The sequence below is a fragment of the Citrus sinensis genome, chromosome 1 (genome assembly GCF_022201045.2).
Source record: "Citrus sinensis cultivar Valencia sweet orange chromosome 1, DVS_A1.0, whole genome shotgun sequence".
In the NCBI taxonomy this organism is placed as follows: Eukaryota; Viridiplantae; Streptophyta; class Magnoliopsida; order Sapindales; family Rutaceae; genus Citrus; species Citrus sinensis.
Window position 1 is genome coordinate 23,849,906 of NC_068556.1, and position 23,450 is coordinate 23,873,355.

At 34.7% G+C, this 23,450-nt stretch overlaps 5 protein-coding genes and 1 non-coding gene across 6 annotated transcripts; 2 read left to right on the forward strand and 4 right to left on the reverse strand.

Moving 5' to 3' along the window:
* Positions 1-2,204, reverse strand: LOC102626061 (chitinase-like protein 2). Its single transcript, XM_006488803.3, has 3 exons — positions 1,748-2,204; positions 1,332-1,491; positions 1-708 (listed from the first exon to the last, which is right to left on the reverse strand). Exons 1-3 carry the CDS (start codon positions 2,130-2,132, stop codon positions 276-278), a joined length of 978 nt encoding a protein of 325 aa, XP_006488866.1. The 5' UTR covers positions 2,133-2,204; the 3' UTR covers positions 1-275.
* A 6,241-nt stretch (positions 2,205-8,445) lies between these two features.
* Positions 8,446-16,710, forward strand: LOC102625774 (calmodulin-binding transcription activator 5). The gene is made up of 14 exons (XM_006488802.4): positions 8,446-8,627; positions 8,834-8,896; positions 9,378-9,503; positions 9,818-9,933; positions 10,247-10,335; positions 10,491-10,536; positions 12,155-12,284; positions 12,416-12,535; positions 12,660-12,718; positions 13,287-13,694; positions 14,318-15,015; positions 15,162-15,708; positions 15,903-16,217; positions 16,297-16,710. The coding sequence occupies exons 2-14, from the start codon at positions 8,845-8,847 to the stop codon at positions 16,342-16,344; spliced, it is 2,754 nt and encodes a 917-aa protein (XP_006488865.1). The 5' UTR covers positions 8,446-8,627; positions 8,834-8,844; the 3' UTR covers positions 16,345-16,710.
* A 317-nt stretch (positions 16,711-17,027) lies between these two features.
* Positions 17,028-18,525, reverse strand: LOC102625491 (GTP-binding protein SAR1A-like). The gene is made up of 3 exons (XM_006488801.4): positions 18,309-18,525; positions 18,009-18,140; positions 17,028-17,614 (listed from the first exon to the last, which is right to left on the reverse strand). The coding sequence occupies exons 1-3, from the start codon at positions 18,435-18,437 to the stop codon at positions 17,294-17,296; spliced, it is 582 nt and encodes a 193-aa protein (XP_006488864.1). The 5' UTR covers positions 18,438-18,525; the 3' UTR covers positions 17,028-17,293.
* Positions 18,526-19,005: 480 nt separating this feature from the next.
* On the reverse strand, positions 19,006-20,994 carry LOC102625214 (GTP-binding protein SAR1A-like). Its single transcript, XM_006488800.4, has 3 exons — positions 20,725-20,994; positions 20,488-20,619; positions 19,006-19,631 (listed from the first exon to the last, which is right to left on the reverse strand). The coding sequence occupies exons 1-3, from the start codon at positions 20,851-20,853 to the stop codon at positions 19,311-19,313; spliced, it is 582 nt and encodes a 193-aa protein (XP_006488863.1). The 5' UTR covers positions 20,854-20,994; the 3' UTR covers positions 19,006-19,310.
* On the reverse strand, positions 20,162-20,290 carry LOC112495716 (small nucleolar RNA snoR83). The gene has a single exon (XR_003062045.1). It is a non-coding gene; the product is annotated as a small nucleolar RNA snoR83 (small nucleolar RNA).
* A 1,496-nt stretch (positions 20,995-22,490) lies between the features above and the next one.
* On the forward strand, positions 22,491-23,286 carry LOC102624936 (60S ribosomal protein L29-1). Its single transcript, XM_006488799.4, has 3 exons — positions 22,491-22,658; positions 22,790-22,893; positions 22,998-23,286. Exons 2-3 carry the CDS (start codon positions 22,792-22,794, stop codon positions 23,076-23,078), a joined length of 183 nt encoding a protein of 60 aa, XP_006488862.1. The 5' UTR covers positions 22,491-22,658; positions 22,790-22,791; the 3' UTR covers positions 23,079-23,286.
* Positions 23,287-23,450: the final 164 nt, after the last annotated feature.

Sequence of the window (23,450 nt, forward strand, 5' to 3'; positions counted from 1 at the left end):
TAATTAAAAGGTGGGACTAATTTTTATTATTATATCAAATTTTTCAGATGACAGAGGTGGGAGTAATTTCCATTTCATGAGTTTTTATAAAGTTTCACATAATCTCAAAATTTACACGGCAACAACAAAACAAAAGGCAATAATAGCAAAATCAACATGCAATAACACATATAGCAGTCAAGCATGATGATCACACAACATCAAACTTGATGTTAATATTTTTCATTCACTATATATGTATATTATATAATGCATTATCTCAAAAAAGGAATCACTCAAGAAGATAACGAAGAGGATGACGATGATGATGAAGGAGATGATGGATTGAACGGCTCCTGCTCGCCGCAGCTGAGCACTTCATTCGGACCTGCTTCCTCACGGCCAACGCCCATCAAATCAAGATAGTACAGATAATGTGAGATCATGTTGTTCATTGACTCGTCATCACCCTTGCCACAAACTTGGTCACCATAAAGAACATTCATGGTGGTGCCAAATCCATGCACCCTTTTGGCCAATGTGTCATTCTTGGTAGGCTTCCAGTTACCAACGAACGCGTCGTGCGCCGACGGCTGATGCTTCTTCACTGGAGTCATCCACCTCCACATTGCTGCCTGAAAGGCTAGGGTCGCATTGTTTTCTATGTACTCTGGGTGGTTCAATATATCAACTTTTAGGGCTTCTCCTGTTTCCCCATAGTTGTAGTTCCTGTGTCATAGAAGAAAATACAAATATCCTTAAAAATTTTGAAGGTGATAGTTGTCAAGAGGGATTAGGGTTCTTTGTCTAAAGATTTACTTTACTTCCAAGCAAAGATTGATTTTACACAGCACCTACCGTACCACTTAAGTTGGTAGGTTTAACGTAGTTATACAATTTCTTCTTGAATAACAAGTCACCTGTGAAATTGCTTTGAAGAAAGGAATATTGAAGCTCATAATAAGCATAAATATAGTAAAAATATCTCGTTTTCAATTTTAACATTCCTGAGAGCGGGCCGGGGTTTGAAGTTTGAAACAAGAATAGTTCCTCGTGATTTCAAAAAGTTTTACTAGTTGAACTAATCAACACATATAATTTATTTGTTATTGCTAAAATCATTAATTATCAGGTGATTAATATTACAAGTTTGTAAAATAATAGATTAATTTTATGGAGATTCATTTAGGATTTTCTCTTGATTGGATGAAATTGTATGATTAATATTTAATTATATCTACTTTCTTATCTAAATATCCACCGACTCACCGACCAATAATTTATATTTTGCTAGAGAAACTCAGATAATTAAGGTTATTTAACTTTATGGAGATGGAGAATGATATACACACCAGTAGAGGGGCAAGGCACCGCGGCCATGATATGAAACTCCAGGAGTGCAAGGATATGTGTATTTGAAGTCATCATCACAGTATATCTGGTTAGGACTCATCTCCTTGTTGTAGCATAGACCCCAAGCCAATGGTCCACCAGTTGCCACTCCATACCCACCTGAGAGAATTTGTTATAATCAATCACTAACATTGCTCGTAATTAAACATAAATATATCAATTAATCCCAAACACAAATCAAACAAAGATCCTAATAATAGATCTATGCAAACCTCTACACATTTTAAAATACATATTATAGTTGAGATTAGATAACGTTCGATGATCTCTAGTTATAATTTAACATCGTATTGTCCCTAGAGAAAATTATCCAGCCTCAAGATCGAATTTTAGAAACTCAAAGCTGTGAACTTACACGAGGTTTTGCTTCCAACGTGGCCAAGAAAAGCAGCAACTTCCTTTTGACCCATGAGCTTTCCTGCACTGGTGCCAAACCCATGAGGCTGATATAAAGCAGCAGCGGTTATAAAAGAATGGTAGTCCCAAAACCCAACAGCATGAGCCACAGGGGTGTTACGCTTTGTAAAAAGGTTCTCAAATTGGTAAGTCTGAAAGTAATCGGATATCGTTTGATTGCAGCAGTACTCAGACCATCCTTTACACTCCCACCCTTTGTCACATAATTTCTTGCCCTTCACAATCTTCACTAATGGCTTCACTGAAGATTCATCGCCATGCACAATGACTACCACTGATAAAATTGCGGTTGCAAAAAGTACTAGCTGCCATTTGAGCTTCATAGCTAAATGAATGGGAGGAAATTAAATGAGCTACGTTTAGAAATTTAATTTCCTGGTGGTTGATATGAGAAGTGAAGAAACGAATGTCATTTATATACATGTGTGAGTGATGAAGGAATGGAAAGTGAAAGTGCAACTTTTTGTTAGGAGAAGGAGGCTTTTCAGAGTTGGAGAGGAGGATGATTTTTGTTGCTTAATTTGTCATCTTCGTAAGGTGTAAGCAAAGAAATACTTGAATAAATAATGGGGTTGAAAGAGTTATGAATAATTCTTTTTATGGGAATTAAATAAAATAAATTCAATTTATATGGCTTTAAAATCCTAAAATGTGTTTTATAGTCTATGTTCAAATTATTTTACGAAAAGCTAGCGCAAACCAAAGTTAAATATTTGCTCCATCACTTGTTACTTTCTTGTTACTTTTTCATTTCTTCTAATCAAAATTCCTCATCATGGCTCTTTTTTTTTTTTTTTTCCTTTTTCTTTTTTGTATGTTTGTCAATTGCTGTTTAATTTCTCATTGATTATTCACCACTTCTCGTGATTTGCCCATCACTTGGGCAGCAATTGCTCGTCATTTTCTAGTCGGTGCACACCAATTTTCATCACATAAAAATATAACTACCTATTTTCATAAAGTAAAACAAGTTTTTGCTGCGGTTGCTTTTCGAATTATCATATTACTCAAGACACGAACAATAATTAAAATCAGACATCTAGCAAAAAAATTTAAATTGATACAATTTATAACATAACTCAAGAGTCTATCTAACATATCCCTCAGCAATCAAAGATCCATTAGAACATCTCCAAAGAGTCTACCAAAAATATAGCCAAAGGAACCATACTTATAAATACTCGTTAGGTATTTAACTTGTAAGTTAATCTTAAAAGAAACGTAATAGAAATACTAGTTTCTAGATTTTTTTTTTTCATTTTTACAATAACAAAGTTAGCACTTATAATTAGATGTTGAAACGAAATTGTCATTTGTATATATAAATTCATATTTACCACAAGTATTTTGTTGGATCAAGACCAGCAAATAAACCAATCTCAATCCCCCAAGACCCACTCGAATTTAGCTTTAATCAAAGAACAAATCAAGATCAACCAATGCTACGTAGAACAATCTTAGCAAGAACCACAAAATATCAAAGAAAGTAAAAACAGAGGAACAATCAACACAAATGAGTTAAGTGGTTCAGCCACTAAGTGACCTACATCCACTGTGAAAGAGAGGAGAAAATCTTTACTAATTCGGTGTTTACAAGATACAAGATATTTAAGAAGCTATCACCCTCTTAATCGACTCAATAATGAAGCAAGGACAGCTTATATACACGCCTGAATTGCCCTAGCAACCACCCCCAGAAACCAGCTTACCAGACCTGGGTTTGTTGCTAACAAAACCCAGAAATTTCCCGCTGATCTTAACAGCATTAACAGCCTTTTAAACTGGTTTCAGCACACGTGTAAAAGCTTCACTCAAAACGCAACCTTCTTCAGTCGTTTTAGGATAAGTAAAGCATGTGCAATATCACGTGCTCAACTTACTTATTCGGCTGATCCACCAGGCTCGTCATACGCCTCACCAGTGTCACAAAACCGACATATCATCTAGTTCAGAATATCTAAACTGACATGTCGTATCCAACTACAACTTCAGATTTGCAGTTCACTTCTTCAACATATTTGATAAAAACAGATTGGCGTTTGATAGACGTTCGAATGAGTACTAAACATTGGAGGAAAATGCAGCAACGGTCTTGAAGTTGAATGTCTATAAAGCCGACAGGTCGTCTATCAATTAATCTTATATAATGGCTTGTCGTCTAATTGTCTACGAATTTCTTCGATTTTAACATGTTGCCGCTTGCCAAGACGTCGCGGATCTATGTTCTATATACAAGGGATCTTAATTGGGCGTCTAGTAATAGTTGGGCAAGATGGGCCCAGAAGAGTCACTCAACCTCGGACTGGGCTAGGCCACCTTCCGAGAAACTCGACTTCCGCATGGAATTTGCGATTGATGAAACGAACGCGCTAATCCATCGGCAGCAACAATAAATGCAAATTTGATTTGTTTCGCTTTCAGTCCTTCCATTGACAGACAAATGCATGCACGATCACAGCCCGGCCGTATCCATCAGTTCACACGTTTTACGCAAGAAAATTGCTAGAGAAACAAAAGAACGCATCGTCTCTGAATTTGACCCGTCTCCGTTCCAAGTAAAGCGTTTCACCTCGTAAATCTTAAAAAAAATGAAAAGAGGCCCACACGCGTCATTAGTCCTGTGGAAAAGTCTTCTCCCCCCAGAAATTCAACTTGACTGACAGAAGTAATTCTTGTTTGCACCAAGTGTAAATGTTTTGGCTGTGCTACCATCGACTATTTTTGAATACTTAAAAAGAGGATGTTGTAATTGTACCATCGACATACGTTGTAGTTGAAAATGACTATTGATTGGACTTCTACGGGCACAATAATTTCAAGCCAGCTCAATTATAGATTGAACTTTCAAGTCATCTTAAAGAGAGAGAGAGAATCAAATTGGATTTCAAACGATGTTTAGTTGATAATCGTGAATCGAGAGACGTGTCGCTAATCCAATGCTTAATCTTTTTAATTCCCAAAAAGAAGAAGAATAAAACGAACTCCAAAGTTGAAGGCATGAAAAAAAACCAATAGAAAAATGGTGGGAAAAAAAAAAGATGGAAACGGGGGTCATGGGACATGCAGCACGGCGTCCTGATTTGATATGTGACTTCAACTTTCCCGTGGATTTTTTTTTGGTTTTTTTCGTTATTTTGCTGGCGGATTCACATTCGCCGACATGTAATCGAATCACGTTTTGTCTTGTCCGAGAGCTTGATGTCTGTGAATGAGTGTGCTATGTATCCTCAATTTTGAAAAGTCTATCATTACGTTGTCAGAAGGGTGGATCCAATTCCCTTGTACACATGTTACCTAATTATCATTCGTTTGTTGTAAAATATAAGATTTTTCTTAATGGTCCCCGGGATGATTTTTAAGTAATTTTATTTAGTCATTTGAGTTTGAATTCTAAAAATTAGGGATGGTTAGAAAGTCTAATTTAATTTTTGTCCGCTCCTATATCTTTAAATAAAATTAAAATAAATTAATTAATTTTATTGGACAATTTTCTTCACCAACGAGTTTCATGTAATAAATAACGTGGTAGTTCAGTTTCAATCTTTAATTATTTATTTTTCACGATAACTATGTCAGTGCCAAATTTTAATGGAAGTCTAGTCTTTATGATTTTTTTTCAAAGTTTTTATTTAAAATATTATATATACAATACAATTAAAGCCCAACACACAGTATAAATATACGCAATCAAATTTATACAATTGAAAAAAATAAAAATAATTATTTTTACTGGGAGATGCAATCCCTCCATTTTAAAAAAGAAGGATGTGTCGACTAATTCAACCAATAATTATTAAAAATTAAAAAAAGATAAAAAAAATACAAAACTTATTAAACATAACATCCAATTGTCTTTTTCATGTTAAACATTAGGTCCATTATTAGAGGTTTAAGGGAGATCCTGGGATGAAAATCATCGATAAGAACAAATCTTGCATGAGTTTGAATCTCGAGCACAATAAGTTTGAGAAAAAATGATAGATGTGACGAGATAAAAAGAGTGTGTTTGAATGTTTCTCTCATGACTTTTCCTCTTAGTTTGCATATCTCCAGTGCCTTGGGAAAAAAATATATTGAAATAAAAATTATGATAGAGGGACATTTTGGCCGTTCTAAGAATTTATTTTTACCCGTACAAGTATTTCATAAACATGATAATTTAATTTTAAAATAATTATTTTTGTTCTGTAGAGATCTTATTGAAATTGTTATTTTTGCGCGGGTGATGTTTTGTGACCGGCCGTGGAACTCTAACAGATACGGTAAATGGTTTATACTTGCTTTGAATCGATCAAAGCATTACTTTTCAATTCCCAAAAAGAACGAAAAAAGGAAAAATTAAAAAAACAACAAAAGCTGTTAATTTATTCGAGATCTATTTAAAATTGAGATTGAACCATTGTAATTTAAAAGTCGATACCTTAGTACTCTTTTGGTAAAATATTTTAACATAAAAGACGAATGATTATTAAAAAATGGTTATCGGAAGTGAAATTATAAAAATAAATTTAATGAGGAATGAAGCTGATATTTAGAAACTTGGATTCGATTATACTCTTTCAAATTTGTGAAAGATGATTAACCATGTTGTAATAGTATTAATCTAAGCAAAAATTGAAATTTAATTATAAATATACCAGCTAAATTGTATCATATTAAAAAAAAGAGAAAAAATTAGGGATGGCAAACAGCGGGCCTGGGCCGGGCTTTTTCAAGCCCATGTCCAAGTCATTTGTCAACTAAGTGTACGGGCCTGGGGCGAGCTTGAGCTTTATTTATTTATTTTAAAAATTTTAAATTATTGTATATTTGAAATAAATTAATGATCAACATGTTATTACAATCATAGATAAATTAAAGAAAATGAATATTTCAAATTAAAATAAATAAAGCAAATAAAAACTCATAACTTTAATTTTCTTTAATAATGAATTTTCTAATTCAAACGTTCTCTTAATTAATTAACACAAAAGAGATAATTTAGTATCATAATTGATTTATAAGTTAAGAATTTAAGTTTTCTTTTTTATTTTTAAATTACTTTTTAATTTTAATTATATTATTCTAATCTATAATTTTTTTTTTAAAAAGTAGTGGGCTTGGGCTTTGCCAGACTTTTTTTCTCGGGCCCTTGTCCAGTCCCTCATGGGTGAGGGCCGGGCCTAAGCCCGCGGGCCTGGGCTGGGCCGGGCGGGCTTGGGCCGGCCCGATTTTTTTTGCCACCCCTAGAAAAAATCATTTTCATCTCTAGGGCTTTATGCAATAACCAATTTCATCCTTACTTTTTAAACAATAGCCCAAAACATCATTCCGTTAACTCATCGTTAGTTGAATGTCGTTTGTTAATAATTCATTAAGGGTAAAAATGGATTTTCCATCAAAGAGAAAATTAGAAAAATAAATAAAAGTTGACATGTAACTAAAAATGATTTTATTTAATCCCACTAAAATATGAAATATTGAAAAAGATGAAAAACTTATATTTCAAGCAATTCTTTTTTCATTTCTTTCTATTTTAGCGACATAAAAACCCTATAAACCCTAAATCTAAGTACCAAAAATATCACAATTTCTTATTCATATAAGTATACTCTCTAATTGTACTGTAAAATGACTTGAATTTAGTTGAAGATAAAGAAGATATTCAGCACATGCAAGCGCATAAAAATTGGTGGTATTTTTGAGTTTTTCTTCCAATGATTTAAAGAATAAAGATCTTGTGTTAATTACAATTTGTTCCTTATGACAATTATTCAATGGTTATATCAAACTATATCATCGTTGATTTCATTTAAGAAAAAGTTAATGAATTTTGCATACTTTGTAGTGTTATTTAATTGTGTAAAAATATATTTTAATATAGTTTGTATCATTTTAATAAAAAATCATATTTTGCCCTCAATTAATTACTAGTTAACGGCTTTACACTAACGGTGAATTAACGGAAGGATATTTTATGTTATTATTTGAAAAATAAGAATAAAATGGGCTATTGTATTAAACCTTAGGAATGAAAAGAGTTTTTTCCTAAAAAAAAATTGTTATAAAATATTAAAAGGTCAGAGAGCGGTCGAGTGCACTCGGGGTCACAATGGATAATGATGGGGATTGGTAATAAGAGTTATTATTTTTCTTCAATTTTAGCTTCTTTTTATTAGGGTTTTAAGGAAATATTAATAATTTAAAAAGGATAAAATAATAATCTTAATTATTTATGATAATGTAAATATTTGAAATTAACAGAGATAAAAAATATCAAAAAAATAAATAAAGTTGTAATTTTTGCGCCAGAAATCTCAATTCTTTTTTTAGCTGTGTCATTTTGTGAATTGCCATCACGGGCAATATTTTCTTTTTAAAGTGAACCACTAGTCAATAAAAATTTTAAATAATGATAGAGAATTTTTTTTTTTATTACAAATAAAGCGTTCTTAGCGATCCACTTGCAGAAGCCTCAAAATTCAGGGGAGGCTTTGAAAATTATCCATCTTCAAATCAAGGACAAAAAAGTGGCCCAATCCACGTAAGCAGTCATTATTGCAGAAGCAGAACCCATGCCCGCATACACCCCCAAATGTCAAATGAAATGGAAAGCCCTCCCTGCTGAACCCCTGGCCCCTGCCCTTGCCCTTGCTTGGAAAATTCTGTAAACATTAATTAATTATTAAAATTAATAAATAGTTTTATTATATATTTTATAATCGAGTCCATTTGGTCCGAGCTCTTTCTTTTTCACTTCCATTCGAGAGGGAAATAAATAAATAAATAAATAAAACAAATCAGAAAGCACTCTCTCTGTGATCACCGAAAACAAACAGGTTGAATTTAATTTAATTTAATTATTATCACTGCGTTTGCTCTCTTCTTACATCGCGCGTCTCTAATCTATCGATCGACTAATTAATTAATTATTTGTTTGTCTATTCATCGATTTGTGTTACAGAGATAATTGAATTATTGATTTTTTTTTTGTTTTTGCATGCGTTAATTGTTTTAAGTGTTCGGTTTTTTTTTTCTCTTGCAGGTTTTTATGCGATGGCTGAGCTGCTTGTCGGCTCAGAGATTCATGGATTCCATACGTTGAAAGGTACGGATACAGAATCGTGATGCTTCAAAACGCCGCGTTTTTTATTGAATGATCGTGGAAATGAAGTTTTTTGTGTGAGAAATTGCGTAGCATTTGTTGTTTGAATTGGTTAATGTGAATCGGTAGTGATGTCGACAATTTTGGGGAGGAAATTTTGGACTAAAGACAAAAATTAATATTCCTGATGTGCTAAAGAACTATTGTAGAGCGAGAGAAGTACTCTGAATTTCAATTTAAGATAATCTGGGTTTGTCAGTATGCTTACTGGCATGAATTGTTTAGGATGACAAAGGGAAGCAAGTTCTCTTGAATTGTCAATTTAAGTTAATTTTGTGTTTTGGAGTATGTAGTTTCTGGCTGCTTTTTCTTAGAATGGTTGGTTGGGTTTTCCAAATGTTTGTCTGGCAGTGCTTATGTTTTATTTCTTCTTGTTTTTAGGGAATTTGTTAATTGATTTTGTTGGTTTGCTGTTTGGTGACAGATTTGGATGTTGCTAATATGATGGAGGAGGCCAAGACAAGATGGCTTCGTCCAAATGAAATTCATGCCATCCTATGTAATAGCAAGTATTTCAGCATCAATGCAAAGCCAGTGAACTTGCCCAAAAGTAACTACCGTCCTCCAATCTTTTATTATCAGCACTCTTTGATATGTATCTGTTGATTGAAGCAATTCCTAGTCAAGTTGCATCTATGAGATTTCGACCATATGTAATACTTAGAATTTGTGAACTCGCTGCAGAGTTTGTTTGTTTACTATCAAATAAACTGTGTAATAGTTAATAGCCTCGCTGTAGGAAGCATATTTCTAACTTGGATTTGATGAAATTTGCTATTATGTTCCATTGTTTCTTTGTCTATCAACTGATGGAAACAGATAAGTACTAATATTGGTATATTGGTCTTCTTTCAAAAATAACAGGTGGCACTGTTGTATTGTTTGACCGCAAGATGCTTAGGAATTTTCGCAAAGATGGTCATAACTGGAAGAAGAAAAAGGACGGGAAGACAGTTAAGGAAGCTCATGAGCATCTAAAAGTAAGGTTTTTGAGCACCAAAACGCTAGGATTTTGCACTTTATAATGTGTAATTGACCTATATAAAAGCTGCTTTAGCTAGCTTAGTGAAGATGGATTGTTATTTAGTTTGTTGTTTGAGATTTGGATTAGCTAGTTTTGCGGAATAGTTATAATGCAACTTTTCAAGGTTTAAATTGGGTTTTGCATAGAAAATTCTAGTGATGGGATTTATCTGTTTGCAGAACTGAATATTAAAGCAATATGTTACTTATTCTTCATGCAATTCAGGGAGCTCTGATGTGATGTAATCTTCATTTTGTTCCATGGTCTAGGTTGGCAATGAAGAGAGGATTCATGTATACTATGCGCATGGTGAAGATAGCCCAACCTTTGTTCGTAGATGTTATTGGCTACTTGATAAGTATGTGATCTCGTGGATTTATTTGTGAAGCATTTTTTGCTTGTTATCTGTGTAATATACTTTGAAGTAAAAGAGAATGCATTTTCTCTTTCTCTCTTTTTCTTTTTATACACAATGGTTTTCTTACCTTTGGTTTCTTGTCTTCTTTGTTTCAGGACTCTAGAAAACATAGTCCTCGTTCATTATCGTGAAACACATGAGGTTCATTTCACCATAACTCATCTGCTGTCATTAATGCTGTGTTTGAATGATCTGCCTTATAGTTTGAAGCGTTGGTGGCTCTTCTTGGCCAATGATGAAGATCTACTATTCTGTTATCTGAATTTAGACGAGTAGGTAGTAGCTTAATGATTACTTGGACATGGCCAGAGAACACATCAAAGTTACATTTAATTCAAAGTCTCTAGTTCTACTTATGCTCATCTTTCTTTGTCTATCTTTGTGGGCATCATTGCATTTTTTACTGCGGACTCACGTGTAAAGCATTGAAATTAACCATCCATAGTGTCAAGACAAAGAATTCCTACTTTAAAGATTCAGCTCTTGGTTCTGGCTTTGACTACAAATTAGGTTTTAGAACCTAATGAAACCCTAAACAAGAATAAATTAGCATCAGCCCCCAGATGTTTCAACCATGTGCACCATGCACCCAATTGTTTCAACCATGTGCATTGTGCCCCAATTTCTGTCAATTTGACAGTTTAATCTAGTGATGAAAGGGCAAAATGGGTAATTCACTGATAAGAAATTAATAATTTCAATTTATTTCTCTTTTTACATTTTTTTTTCTTTTATCTTCTTCTTTTTATTTTTTTTTTGTTGTCTCTTCTTCATCATTTTTTCTTTGTCTCTTCATCATTTTTTCTTCATTTTCTTTTATTTTTTTCTTCATCTTCATCGCGGCGTCGATCTTCTTCTTCTTCGTCTTTGCAGTGTCGATGCGATACAGCCTCGCAATCTGCTCCCAGATTGCAGCAGCACAACGCTAGCGCATCACCGCTGTAATCGATGCTGCTATCGGCCCTTAATTCTTTTTAGGGTCTTGGTATTCTTGTTTAGGGTTTCATTAGTAATTTGGGTTTGTTTGGTTGGGTGTATTTGTTTCTTTATTGTTTGATTTTATGACAGAATGACATAATTTTTGACCCTATTAATTCATGTATCTTAAATTAATTCACACAAAAACTAAAGAAGTTAACAACTATGCTTGCCGGATGGTGGCTTTGACGGTCAAATGGTTAGGATTCGGAGGTTTTATTTTGTTGATTGGTTGAAAAAGGTGGTGATGGATAATGATTTTGAAGTGATGGAACTGGAAGAGATTTGAGTATTTTTTATTGGGTTATTTGTCACGACTTTGATCATTTTCAGATTCAAGGTTTAGTATTTGTTGGTTTGGGATGAGTTCAATTTTTTTTTTTAAAAGCAGAACAAAAAATAAAAAACAAAAACTTATTGTAAAGTTGATAAATTGTAAGGGGTATTTTAGTATTTGTATATTCAATTCAAATCAAATAAGGGGTAATATGGTCATTTAATCAAAAATATGTCTAACGGTTAAATTTAACCGTCAAATTGACGTAAATTGGGGGGGGAGGGGGGGAGGGGTTTGCACTTGGTCGAAACAATTGGGTGCGCTTTGCACAGTCGAAACATCTGAGGGCTAACTCTAAATTACCCTAGAACCTATGACAAAATTATCTAGTGTACATAATATCTTTGAGCTTCCCAGTATGCTAGTCCTAAGCAGGTTGATTTGTAAATTGTTCTTTTACCTGAATCTTATTTTAGATTTTTGCTGACTATTGTATGGTTGCAGGGAACTCCAGCCACCCCTCCGAATTCACATTCAAGTTCAATCTCAGATCAGTCTGCTCCTTTGCTTTTATCAGAAGAATTTAATTCTGGAGCTGGTCATGCATACTCTGCTGGGGGAAAAGAACTACAAGGTAATCAGAAAAGACTAAATTCAATTAATATTTGCAATGTCAATTTGATAATTGCATTTCTATAATATGATAAGCATTCTTGGGTCAGCCATGTTGGAAATAAACTAACCCTTTTTTTAATGAGCCAACAGCACCAAATGAAAGTCTAACAGTCCAAAATCATGAAATGAGGCTTCACGAACTTAATACACTTGAATGGGATGACCTTGTGGTTACAAATGATTCTAATGATTCGACTGAACCTAGAGGAGGTAAGCACTGGATGACAGTTTTTGCAAGCAAGTAGTTTAAATGTTTAATCAGGAAGTTATTATATAGGTTCTTTTATGTATTGATTCTATTTATTTATCTGTTATTTATAATTTTTGGTGGCAGACAAGTTTTCACACTTTGACCAACAGAATCACACTGCAATAAAAGGGGCTGCGAGTAATGTAAGCTGGATTATTTATGGTTCTGAATTTCTTCCTTTGATCTTTTGCTTCAGTCCATGTGACTTCTTGTTGCTAACCTCACTTTTGTCATTTTCTTTCTTTGCACACTAGTGATCTCATGTAGTTCTGACCTCAGCATTAAACAGCATGGTATTTTTATGTCATCCTTTCATAATTTTTTCAGCATGTTTATTAGATGGCTAGTTCATCTGGTGTTAAATTGCCAACTCTGACATTGGGAACACTGATTGTTAGTTTTATACAATATTGGTCTTGATAAGGTTCTCACATCCCAGTTGTTGGAACACAACTATCCTATATTTTGTTCTTTTGCATTCTAATATGGTGATTTTTGTAATCTAGTGTTGTACTTGCTCATATGCAATTTAATTAGTTTGTTTGGTGAACTTTGGCACTGATGTCATATGACCTACACCTTATAAACACTTCTTTGAACAAATTTCTGCCACAATATTGCGTTCCTTAATGTTGTTAAAATTACTCCAGTAACTTTCATTTTGCGTCATTTGTTAGCACAAATAAATAGTCCTGTAATCCAATTTTGCAGGGTAGCTTTTTTCCATCCCATGATTCATATGCTGAAGTTTCTTCCGGGGGCTGTCTGACTAGCCTGAGCCAGCCAATTGATAGAAGTAATAACACTCAATTCAATAATTTGGATGGTGTTTATAGTGAATTAATGGGGACTCAATCAAGTGTAAGTTCACAGAGAAATGAATTTGGTGAGGTGTGCACTGGTGATTCCTTGGACATTTTGGCTGGTGATGGCTTGCAGAGTCAGGACAGTTTTGGAAAATGGATGAACTACATCATGACTGATTCCCCAGGCTCAGTGGATGACCCTGTGCTTGAACCCTCCATTTCTTCTGGTCATCATCAATTTACTGTTCCAGAGCACTTATTTAGCATAACAGATGTTTCACCTGCCTGGGCCTTTTCAAATGAAAAGACAAAGGTTTTTATTCCATTTGCTACTTTCCTCTGCTAGTGTTGTGTAGTGCTTGTTACTTTGGCAGTTTTTCTCAATAGAATGGAATTGGGTTCTGAGAGCCAGTGAGTTATAGGATGGGTTATCAGTTTAATTCCAAAAGAGAGTGCATTTCTTATTTGCCAAGGGGAAAAGGTTTTCATGAAAGTATCTGAGTTCAATTTTAAAGTTTTGGTCATGAATGCTTAATATTCTTGAGCTCAATTAATTGGTACTTTTATGGTTATATATATACATATATACACATATATATATACATATATACATATATACATATATATATAAAAGTTGGATGGTGGCAGAGCCTGAATCAATTTTTTAGGCCCTACCTCCCCCGAGATTTGAACTAGGGTGGCCAGACAAAAAAAGCAGCTTGAAAACCACTCGCTGTACTATATATATATATAAGTTGGATGGTGGGCAAAGCCTGAATCAATTTTTTAGTCCCTACCTCCCTCGAGATTCGAACTGGGGTGGCCAAACACAAAAAAAGCAGCTTGAAAACCACTCCCTCTACTATCCGATCGGGGTATAGATGCTTTTATGGTTTTTATTGTAAAATCTTGACCTTCCGTTAATTGTTGTTGCAGATCCTAGTCACTGGATTCTTTCATAAGGATTGTTTACATCTTTCAAAATCCAATATGTTCTGTGTCTGTGGCGAGGTACGTGTGCCTGCGGAGTTTGTTCAGGCTGGGGTGTACCGCTGTTTTTTACCACCACATTCTCCTGGATTATTCCTTCTTTATATGAGTCTTGATGGCCATAAACCCATCAGCCAAGTTCTAAATTTTGAGTATCGTAGTCCTCAACTGCATGCGCCAGTTGCTTCTTCAGAAGACAAGTCCAAATGGGAAGAGTTTCAAGTTCAAATGAGGCTAGCTCATCTGCTTTTCTCTAGTTTCAAGGGCCTTAAAATTTTATCCAGTAAAGTGCCGCCAAATTCCCTGAAGGAAGCTAAGAAGTTTGCCTCGAAATCCACTTGTATTTCCAATAGCTGGGCGTATTTATTTAAGTCTATTGGAGACAAAAGAACTTCATTGCCAGAAGCAAAAGACAGTTTCTTTGAACTCACTTTGAAGAGCAAATTGAAGGAATGGCTGCTGGAAAGAGTAGTTGAAGGCAGTAAGACCACTGAATATGATGTTCATGGTCAAGGAGTAATACATTTGTGTGCTATGCTTGGATACACATGGGCTATTCTTTTATTTTCATGGTCAGGCTTGTCGTTAGATTTTCGAGATAAATATGGATGGACAGCTCTTCATTGGGCTGCATATTATGGAAGGTATGAAAGTTCAAGCTATCATATTTACTAAATATCAATGCAGCTGGTTAGGTTGAGTTTGTATGCATTATATAAATAAGGGTATTTTCTTCTTGTATATCAATTGCTTTCTTTTACTTTTAAGCATGGTAAATACGCATCTGCAGGGAGAAAATGGTCGTAGGTCTTTTATCAGCAGGAGCAAAGCCAAACTTGGTCACAGACCCCACGTCAGAAAATCCTGGAGGATTGAATGCTGCAGATGTTGCATCTAAGAAGGGTTTTGACGGCCTAGCGGCTTTTCTTTCGGAACAGGCTCTAGTAGCACAATTCAATGACATGACCTTAGCTGGCAATATTAGTGGCTCACTGCAAACAGGCTCAACCATTACAGTAGACACACAGAACCTCACTGAGGATGAGGTGTATCTAAAAGATACTTTGTCAGCTTACCGGACAGCTGCTGAAGCTGCAGCACGAATTCAGGCTGCATTCAGGGAGCACTCTCTAAAAGTACAGACTAAAGCAATTAGGTTTTCTAGTCCAGAGGAGGAAGCACAAAATATAATTGCTGCATTGAAGATTCAACATGCCTTTCGGAATTTTGAAGTACGGAAAAAGATGGCAGCTGCTGCTCGTATCCAGCATAGGTTCCGTTCCTGGAAAGTGCGTAAAGAATTCCTTAATATGCGTCGTCAGGCTATCAAAATTCAGGTAATTCTTCTGTGCATTGTTTTGTAGCTGGTTTGATTTTAGCAAGTTTAGCTATAGAATGTTATGTGCACGAAAGGTAAAAACGGAACTTTTTTTATCTCCCCATTGTTCCCGAATGCTGACATTCTAAGCTAGGATACGCCAATTTCAAAGATCCAGCATTGACTTGCTGAATTGCAACTATTCTAATGCAGGCTGCTTTCCGGGGCTTCCAAGTAAGGAAGCAATATGGTAAGATTCTCTGGTCAGTTGGTGTGCTTGAGAAAGCAATTCTGCGCTGGCGGTTGAAAAGAAAAGGTTTCCGTGGACTTCAGGTAGACCGGGTTGAAGTTGAAGCAGTTTCAGATCCAAATCACGAAGGTGACGCAGAGGAAGACTTCTACCGGGCCAGCCGAAAACAAGCTGAAGAGCGTGTTGAGAGATCTGTTGTACGGGTTCAATCCATGTTTCGTTCAAAGAAAGCACAAGAAGAATATCGGAGGATGAAGCTGGCTCATGATCAGGCAAAGGTGGGTAATTAAATGAAAACTAATATGGTTTCATTCAATGTGAATTGATTTACCAATCTAATCTTTGCTCTATGCGCAGCTGGAATATGAAGGGCTACTTGACCCAGATATGGAAATGGCTGATTGACAGCGGGAAGATATTCTGACATCCTGAAAGTTCAGAATCTGACCAAGTAACTATAGTTGATGACACCTGGGGACAAAAGAGCAATCAACGGAAAAAGTATGTATAGCTATGTAGCATGTACATGTGTAGATGTCTAGGGCAAGTGTGTACTAATGGCCCTTTCAACCTGTTTTAAGATTTTGGAGGGGTCATGGTTTCAGTGTCCATATTAATTAAACTAGGATCTTTTCTGTGCTTTTGGGTCTTGGATCCCTGGTTGTTGTTTTGAGTGCTAGACGATCTTGGTGTAAGATAAGGGAGTTGAATTTTGTGCAACTTTCTGCAGGTTATCATCGTTGGACTGAAAACTAAAATGCCCACTCCCTCTCTCTCTCTCTCTCTCTTTGTTTTTTTTATTTTATTATTTTCTTCTTTCCAATCTTTAGCATAGTTTGGCTGAACTATTGTTTTACCATTTTTCTTCCTACCATTTTTTTACCAATTCATTTAACCAAATACAACTCACGATATATTGACAGAGTCGTATTCAAAAGGAGTCAAGATTCTTGTGTGGCTTGTGACCTGTCAATAAAAAGATAGAGTGTTAACGTATATGCTCCTATCTAGTTTTTTTTTCCTCATTTTTTCCTTTTTTTGATAATGCTTGGTACATTGCAGATGTTTAAGAGCAATAACATTACACGTTGTACACCTCAATACTTTTGCTATTCTTCGATATCAATAAAAACTAAGAACACAAGCACAACTTACCTATTCTTAGCACAAAGCCTAGTACATTTGAGGATGTATATGAGCTAATATTGACATAGAAGTGGTATTACTAATTGGCAGCTAAATTGAACCGAACCCTAAATAGAAGCTATTTTAATAGACATAACAGCTCTTGTAAATTAAGTGACTATTCTATGTGGCCGAGATGTTGCATTCATCCTCTTCAAAACTAGTTAGCTTATTTGATGTACTGTGAGAGCCATTTAAAACCTTTCCCGTATCCCATTTTACGAACAATGCTGCACATGAACACCTCCAGGGGGCGGACATTTGTGTTGTCTAGATTGACATTTCCCTTGCCTGTGGTGAAGTTAGTCAGGCCCATGTGGTAACGCAACTCATCCTCTGAAGCAGCATATGGTATATCGATCTTGTTTCCCAGAATGAGAAATGGGACATCAGCTAAGGCTTCATCTGAAAGGAGAGCATCAAGCTCCCGTTTTGATTCAGAGAATCTCTCCTTGTCATAGGCATCAATCAGATAGACCACAGCATCAACCTAAATGATGAAAAGATTACATATTATTGTGAATTTAACACAAGATAGTCAACTTTGTCATACAGAGGCGTCAGCACACAAAACAAATATTATATCAATTTTCCATTACTACCTTCTTGAACTGAGCATATTAAAACTACAAAATTTTCATTTGCAAAAGCCCTTCTCAACATTCAAGTTTTGCGTTTAAAACATGATACTAGAAGTGTAGAACACTAAATTTATTCTTCTTACGGTTTTAGAGGTTATCAAATTTCTCAAAGTTTTTCGCCAATCTTAATATGCACCTAGAAATTGAATATATATGAGGTGATGCAATTATGAACAAGCAGTTACTAAAACAATTAGTTGAAATTATGAAAGGCATAAAATATAAAGTAAAATTGAAATATACCTTGGCATAGTAGTCTTTCCAGACTCTGCGGGCCATCTGATGGCCACCCAAATCAAAAGCCTTGAACTTTATTTTCCCGATACTCAATTCCTCTGATGTCGGGTACTGTGTTGGCTGATGCTGTACTAGTCTCTGCAAATAACATCATTAAATTAATTAATTAACAAAACCCCACTTCTACTATTAGCTAATAACTTCAATTTTTTGTTCAATTATTCAAGCACTTAATCATTAAACAAAAAATTTGAAACCTTATGACCGCTTATCAAATATCTGAAAGAAAAAAAAAAAAAAAAAAACCTCATCTTTGAGCATGTGAAGCAACGTCGTTTTGCCGGAATTATCAAGGCCCAAGAATAAAATCTTGGCTTCTTTTTGCCATAAACCAAGCGAGACAAGAATTCCATAGAACCAATCAACAAGAAACATTATCTTTTTTTTTTGGGAAAAAAAGATAAACGGTCTGCAGAAAGAAAATTGAAGAAGAGCTGAGAAAACGATGAGGAAAGCTTAAATCAAATTTAAATTTTGGATTTTGAATTTGTAGTATGAAGTGGAACTTGAATTACCGGTAGGGCCGGTGAGTGAGATGATGTGAACTGGCGGAGGGAATAAGTGGGTGACTGGGTGTAGCAGGTCTTTCGAGTTTGTGTGTACGTGGTTGGGGATTACTTGCCGGTACGCGTCATTTTGGTGTAATGTGGCCAATTGCCACTATATTATTAGATTATTATTTTAAAGTACTGAATAGTGATCGCAGTGATTTTGTTGTGATAGACTGATTACGTGGACGGAGAATGATACGGTTCTACTTAAAGCATTGAATTGATGCCTACAAAGACCCATCCAACGGTCGTGATTGGATTTTCGTCAGAAGCATGATTGACTAAAAAGGAATTTCATTAAAATAAAAATAAAAAATCAATCAGGTGAGCTCGTCTTGTTCCTCATCCATGGGCCTATCCAACAGCAGTTTTAACACACACGAACACTTAACTGGGCCATGTAATTATTGCTCTTTCATTCCAGTGTTGAGCATGTGTACAAACGTACCCAGGATTCCAAAATGGGAGCAACATCGACAATACAAAAGTAGGCAGATGCATACAAACTTGTTCTGAAAGAAAATAAAAACAAATTTCACATTGATCAAATGGTGCAACAATTGTTGAGTCTTTTCATACCCGTCAAATAAACATCAAAAATTTGGTTTTTCAATTAACTGTAGTCAGACACGGCAAAAAATTACGGGAAAAATATCCCAAAAGAATGAATACATATGACCATATGATGTCATCAACTCTACTTGATATACTGAGAGAGCCACTTGAAGCCATCGCCATATCCCATCTTGCGCACAATACTACACATGAAGACCTCGAGCGGTCGAACGCTGGAATCCGTTAGATTCACCTTCCCCTTGCCGGTTGTGAAATTGGTTAGTCCAAGATGGTAACGAAGCTCGTCTTCTGAAGCAGCATACGGAATGTCAATCTTATTGCCTAAAATGAGAAAGGGAACATTGGCCAGGGCTTCATCTGAAAGAAGGGCATCCAGCTCTCTTTTCGATTCTGCAAATCTCTCCTTGTCGTAAGCATCCACCAAGTACACCACCGCATCCACCTGTTTAGCGAGGGCAGTAGAAAAGAAAATGGTGGCATTAGTCATTTGCGAAGATGTAAGGACAAGAGACATACATTTGGTATTAAATACTGAGGCCAGCATTTAAATGGAAGCCACGATGAACCCACACAAAAAAATGATTAATGAACTTCAGACATCAATTCAAACCAAGCCAACATTCGACATGGAATGGAGAATGAATAAGTAATTTCAGGATCCATGTGTGTTTCGTATGACTATCAATTGTCCAGACATAGAAAAAATGTTAATTGCTGGAATCAACAGAGAGTCCACAGTCCACACAAAGAAACAAGACAAGTAATTCATTGAATTAAAAGGAATCAATATCTACGAATAACAAGTAGTTGAGAAAGTTAATAGCTTAGAACCCTCAGAGCCCAGAACTCTCATAGCCAAATCCAAATAATAAGATAAATAACCCTTTCAAGCAACCATAATTCAACTGAAATAAAGCTAACTTTTGTTACAAAACAACTTTCATAAAGCTAGTAATTCTTTCCAAAAGAACATCATGTATGGAGAGCTACTATTAGAAACCTCCCAAACAAGAAAAAAGGCATTATCAGCGAAACTCCCATCATCAATGTCTGCCTCCCATGAATCAGATAACCGCTAGTAAACAATAAACACAACAGAATTTTTTTTTTTAAAAAAAAAAAACTCAAGCATGTCTATTCATTTCAAAACATAAACCAACCAATGGCTTAAGCAGGCTAGCAGCTTTCAAATTCAAGATAAAAAAAATTCATCTACATCACATAAACTTGGCATCTACTATTACATCACAGGCAATCGAATAGATAAAGTAAATAAATGAATTAATAAAGAAAAATACCTTAGCATAATAATCTTTCCAAACACGGCGAGCGATCTGGTGACCACCCAAATCAAAAGCTTTGAACTTGATTTTCCCAATGCTCAATTCCTCTGATGTGGGGTGCTGTGTTGGCTGGTGCTGCACCAATCTCTGCAAATCAGATTACAAAAACAAGAAAGTTTCAAAATCCCACATTACACAAATCCCATAACACTAAATCAACGAAAGAAACAAAAATACAAGAAAGAAGCGGACCTCGTCTTTTAACATATGAAGAAGGGTAGTTTTGCCGGCGTTATCGAGGCCTAAAAAGAGAATCTTGGCTTCTTTTTGCCATAACCCAAGAGAAGCAAGAACGCCATAGAACCAGTCTAAGAGAAACATGGCTTTCTTTCTTTTGTTTGTTTGTCTAATGAGATCTGCTGCACAGAGATTGAATGTAATGGTGTGTGTGTGTGTGTAATGGGGTTAATTGTTTGTGTCGTTTTTTACGTTTTCCAGCTACTTCCAGCGTTACAGCTTATTAGAAATAGAATTATTCGTTCAAGGTTTGTAATTGCGTGTGAGAACTCAGAGAAATTATTATTAAATGTTGATTTTCATTTTTTTAAATTGTTTCACATGTGATTTTTTTTTTTTAATATTGAGATATTACAATCATAACTTTATCCCGGAGCAATGTCCCTCACTTAATATAAGAGGAAAATCTATTTTATTCCCAAAGTGAGGAGCCAAATAAATCCTCATTAGAAGGGGACTTGAGTCTCATCCATTACTGAAACTCGAACTCATGCACCTAAAGACATTTCGCTTGTGATTTTTAAATTATGTTATGGTTTTAGGCGCAGTCTCACATAACTTTTTAAATAAAGTATATTTAAGTAGATTTTTTATTAGTATAATTTTTATAAATAAAGTTTATATTAAAATTATAAAATTATTTTTATATATAAATTTTTAAAAGTTATGTTATGAAAAAATTAAATAAAATTATTAAATAAGTAAATAATATTTTAGAGATTTTAATATTTTTTTAAAAAATTTAATCTTTAGTCTCAAAAGTTTAAATTTAAACTTTTATTAATAAAGATAAAATAACTTATTCAATTTTTAAAAACTCTACTTTAAAAAACAAACAAATAACAACAAAAATTTTGTTAAAAACTTATGAAATTAAATAAATACTTACGACCATTAAATAAACCATACTCAGCAAACTTTTAGACCATTTATTTATTAATTTACACCATGATAAATCACAACTATTAATTAATTTTTGAACGTAGCAATTCAGTTTATACATTTTTGGATTAAACAGAAATTCCAACAAAGTTATACTAAAATCGAACGAAGTTAGATTAAAATGTTTATGAGAATTTTTACTCGGCATCCTTCTAATAACTACTGTCATTCTCAATCAATATGCAACTCACAAAATCAAACACAATTGAACAAAATAGTTTACAGAAGTTCTTACTCAACGTCCTTCTAATAGCTACTATTAGTCTCAAAATATACGATACTCACCAAATTAAAAAAGAAGTCTCTTGTTTCTTCTTACCTAATTAATTAAAGAATATATCTGTTAAGACTGACTTCTCTTACTTTCGAAAGATTATATCCATAATCCATATATTAGTATCGTGGTAACCCGTAAAATATATTTGAGGTCTATGTATGCATTAGTGGAGAATATTTTCTTTTAAATATTTAAAAACAAATTCGATGTATTCTAGAGCTCGATTTGCACCATGAACGAAGCTGATCTAAGCAAGTGCTTACAGATTTTCGTTACACATATTAATAATTTTGTTATGTAATTAAAAATAGAACAGTTTGTTTATTGACTTTATTGTTAAAGCATAGGGGTGTCATTGACACGTTCCACAAGTCTGGGAACTAATGTACAGTAATTTCAAACTTTAGGGGTACACGATATTATGTTATCTTTTCATCAAAAGGGTAAAATGGCCGGGCTTGGTTTTTCAATTTGAAAGCATACTGGGTATAAACCCAAATCAAAATGTGGGCCCAAGTTTGAAAACCAAAACCCGATCCGGCTCAAAAATTCGAACGGGCATGGTTAACGAACTATATATCAATTAGGGTTTCGGCTGTTGTCTTCTCATTTGCTCCCCCGAGAGAAAAATCTCTAGCACAGCCGCGAGCAGGGTCTTTTCCTGAAAACGGTACCTTTCTAACTCGATCTCTTGTATATGCCGTTGAAACAAAGAAACCCATGTAGCTATATTTTTGTACAGCTCTTTTACCGTGATTTTTTCTTTTAATCAGTTAGTTTAATTATTTGTTTTTGTTACAGAGATGGCAAAGTCAAAGAATCACACAGCGCATAACCAGTCTTACAAGGCTCACAAGAACGGTATCAAGAAACCTAAGAAGCACCGCCACACTTCCACCAAAGGGGTAATTTTTTTTCCAATTTTTTTTTTCATTTTTTATTGATTGTAATGCCGGCTTTTAGTAATTTCGATACTAGGTTCGTAAGATTTTTTTTTTAATGATTATAGATGGACCCAAAGTTCCTGAGGAACCAGAGGTATGCAAGGAAGCATAACAAGCAGGGAGGTGAATCTGCTGCTGAGGAGTAGATGCTGTTATGGGGTTTTAATTACTTAGTTGTTAAGATTTTTTTAACCCCTTGAATGGATATCTGTTTTGTTTTTGTTATTGTAGTGACTTGATGGCACTGTAGTGGGTTTCATTTCAATTTCAAGTATCTGCTGAATCGTTAAGCTATGTTTGTTTACTGATGTGATAATTGCTAAAGATTATTAAAATTTGAATTCTATTTCCTTATTATGAAGCTTTAAGTTAGTTGTTTTCATGTTTCAAACTCCTATAGAATGATGTTAGATCCCTCTTGGCTGAATAAGTTTTCTGGTTTGGTCTGTACCTTTTGGTTGGGTTCATATTCTTAGCCCTGAGTTTGATGCTCTTAGTACATTGATTTCTCATGTTAA

Bases quoted from the DNA above. Each gene is read 5' to 3' on its own strand.
- LOC102625774 (XM_006488802.4), top strand. From the start codon at position 8,845: ATGGCTGAGCTGCTTGTCGGCTCAGAGATTCATGGATTCCATACGTTG. The intron at 9,934-10,246 runs GTAAGGTTTTTG...TCCATGGTCTAG, and splicing joins AAGCTCATGAGCATCTAAAA to GTTGGCAATGAAGAGAGGAT. The intron at 15,016-15,161 runs GTATGAAAGTTC...ACGCATCTGCAG, and splicing joins TGGGCTGCATATTATGGAAG to GGAGAAAATGGTCGTAGGTC.
- LOC102625491 (XM_006488801.4), bottom strand. From the start codon at position 18,437: ATGTTTCTTGTTGATTGGTTCTATGGAATTCTTGTCTCGCTTGGTTTA. The intron at 18,141-18,308 runs GTTTTTTTTTTT...TGTTATTTGCAG, and splicing joins TTCACATGCTCAAAGATGAG to AGACTAGTACAGCATCAGCC. The intron at 17,615-18,008 runs GTATATTTCAAT...TTCATCATTTAG, and splicing joins GGAAAGACTACTATGCCAAG to GTTGATGCTGTGGTCTATCT.
- LOC102624936 (XM_006488799.4), top strand. From the start codon at position 22,792: ATGGCAAAGTCAAAGAATCACACAGCGCATAACCAGTCTTACAAGGCT. The intron at 22,894-22,997 runs GTAATTTTTTTT...TAATGATTATAG, and splicing joins GCCACACTTCCACCAAAGGG to ATGGACCCAAAGTTCCTGAG.
- LOC102625214 (XM_006488800.4), bottom strand. From the start codon at position 20,853: ATGTTTCTCTTAGACTGGTTCTATGGCGTTCTTGCTTCTCTTGGGTTA. The intron at 20,620-20,724 runs GTCCGCTTCTTT...TCTGATTTGCAG, and splicing joins TTCATATGTTAAAAGACGAG to AGATTGGTGCAGCACCAGCC. The intron at 19,632-20,487 runs GTATTTTTCTTT...CTCGCTAAACAG, and splicing joins GGAAAGATTATTATGCTAAG to GTGGATGCGGTGGTGTACTT.
- LOC102626061 (XM_006488803.3), bottom strand. From the start codon at position 2,132: ATGAAGCTCAAATGGCAGCTAGTACTTTTTGCAACCGCAATTTTATCA. The intron at 1,492-1,747 runs GTAAGTTCACAG...AAATTCTCTCAG, and splicing joins CGTTGGAAGCAAAACCTCGT to GTGGGTATGGAGTGGCAACT. The intron at 709-1,331 runs GTGTGTATATCA...TCTATGACACAG, and splicing joins GGTGCCTTGCCCCTCTACTG to GAACTACAACTATGGGGAAA.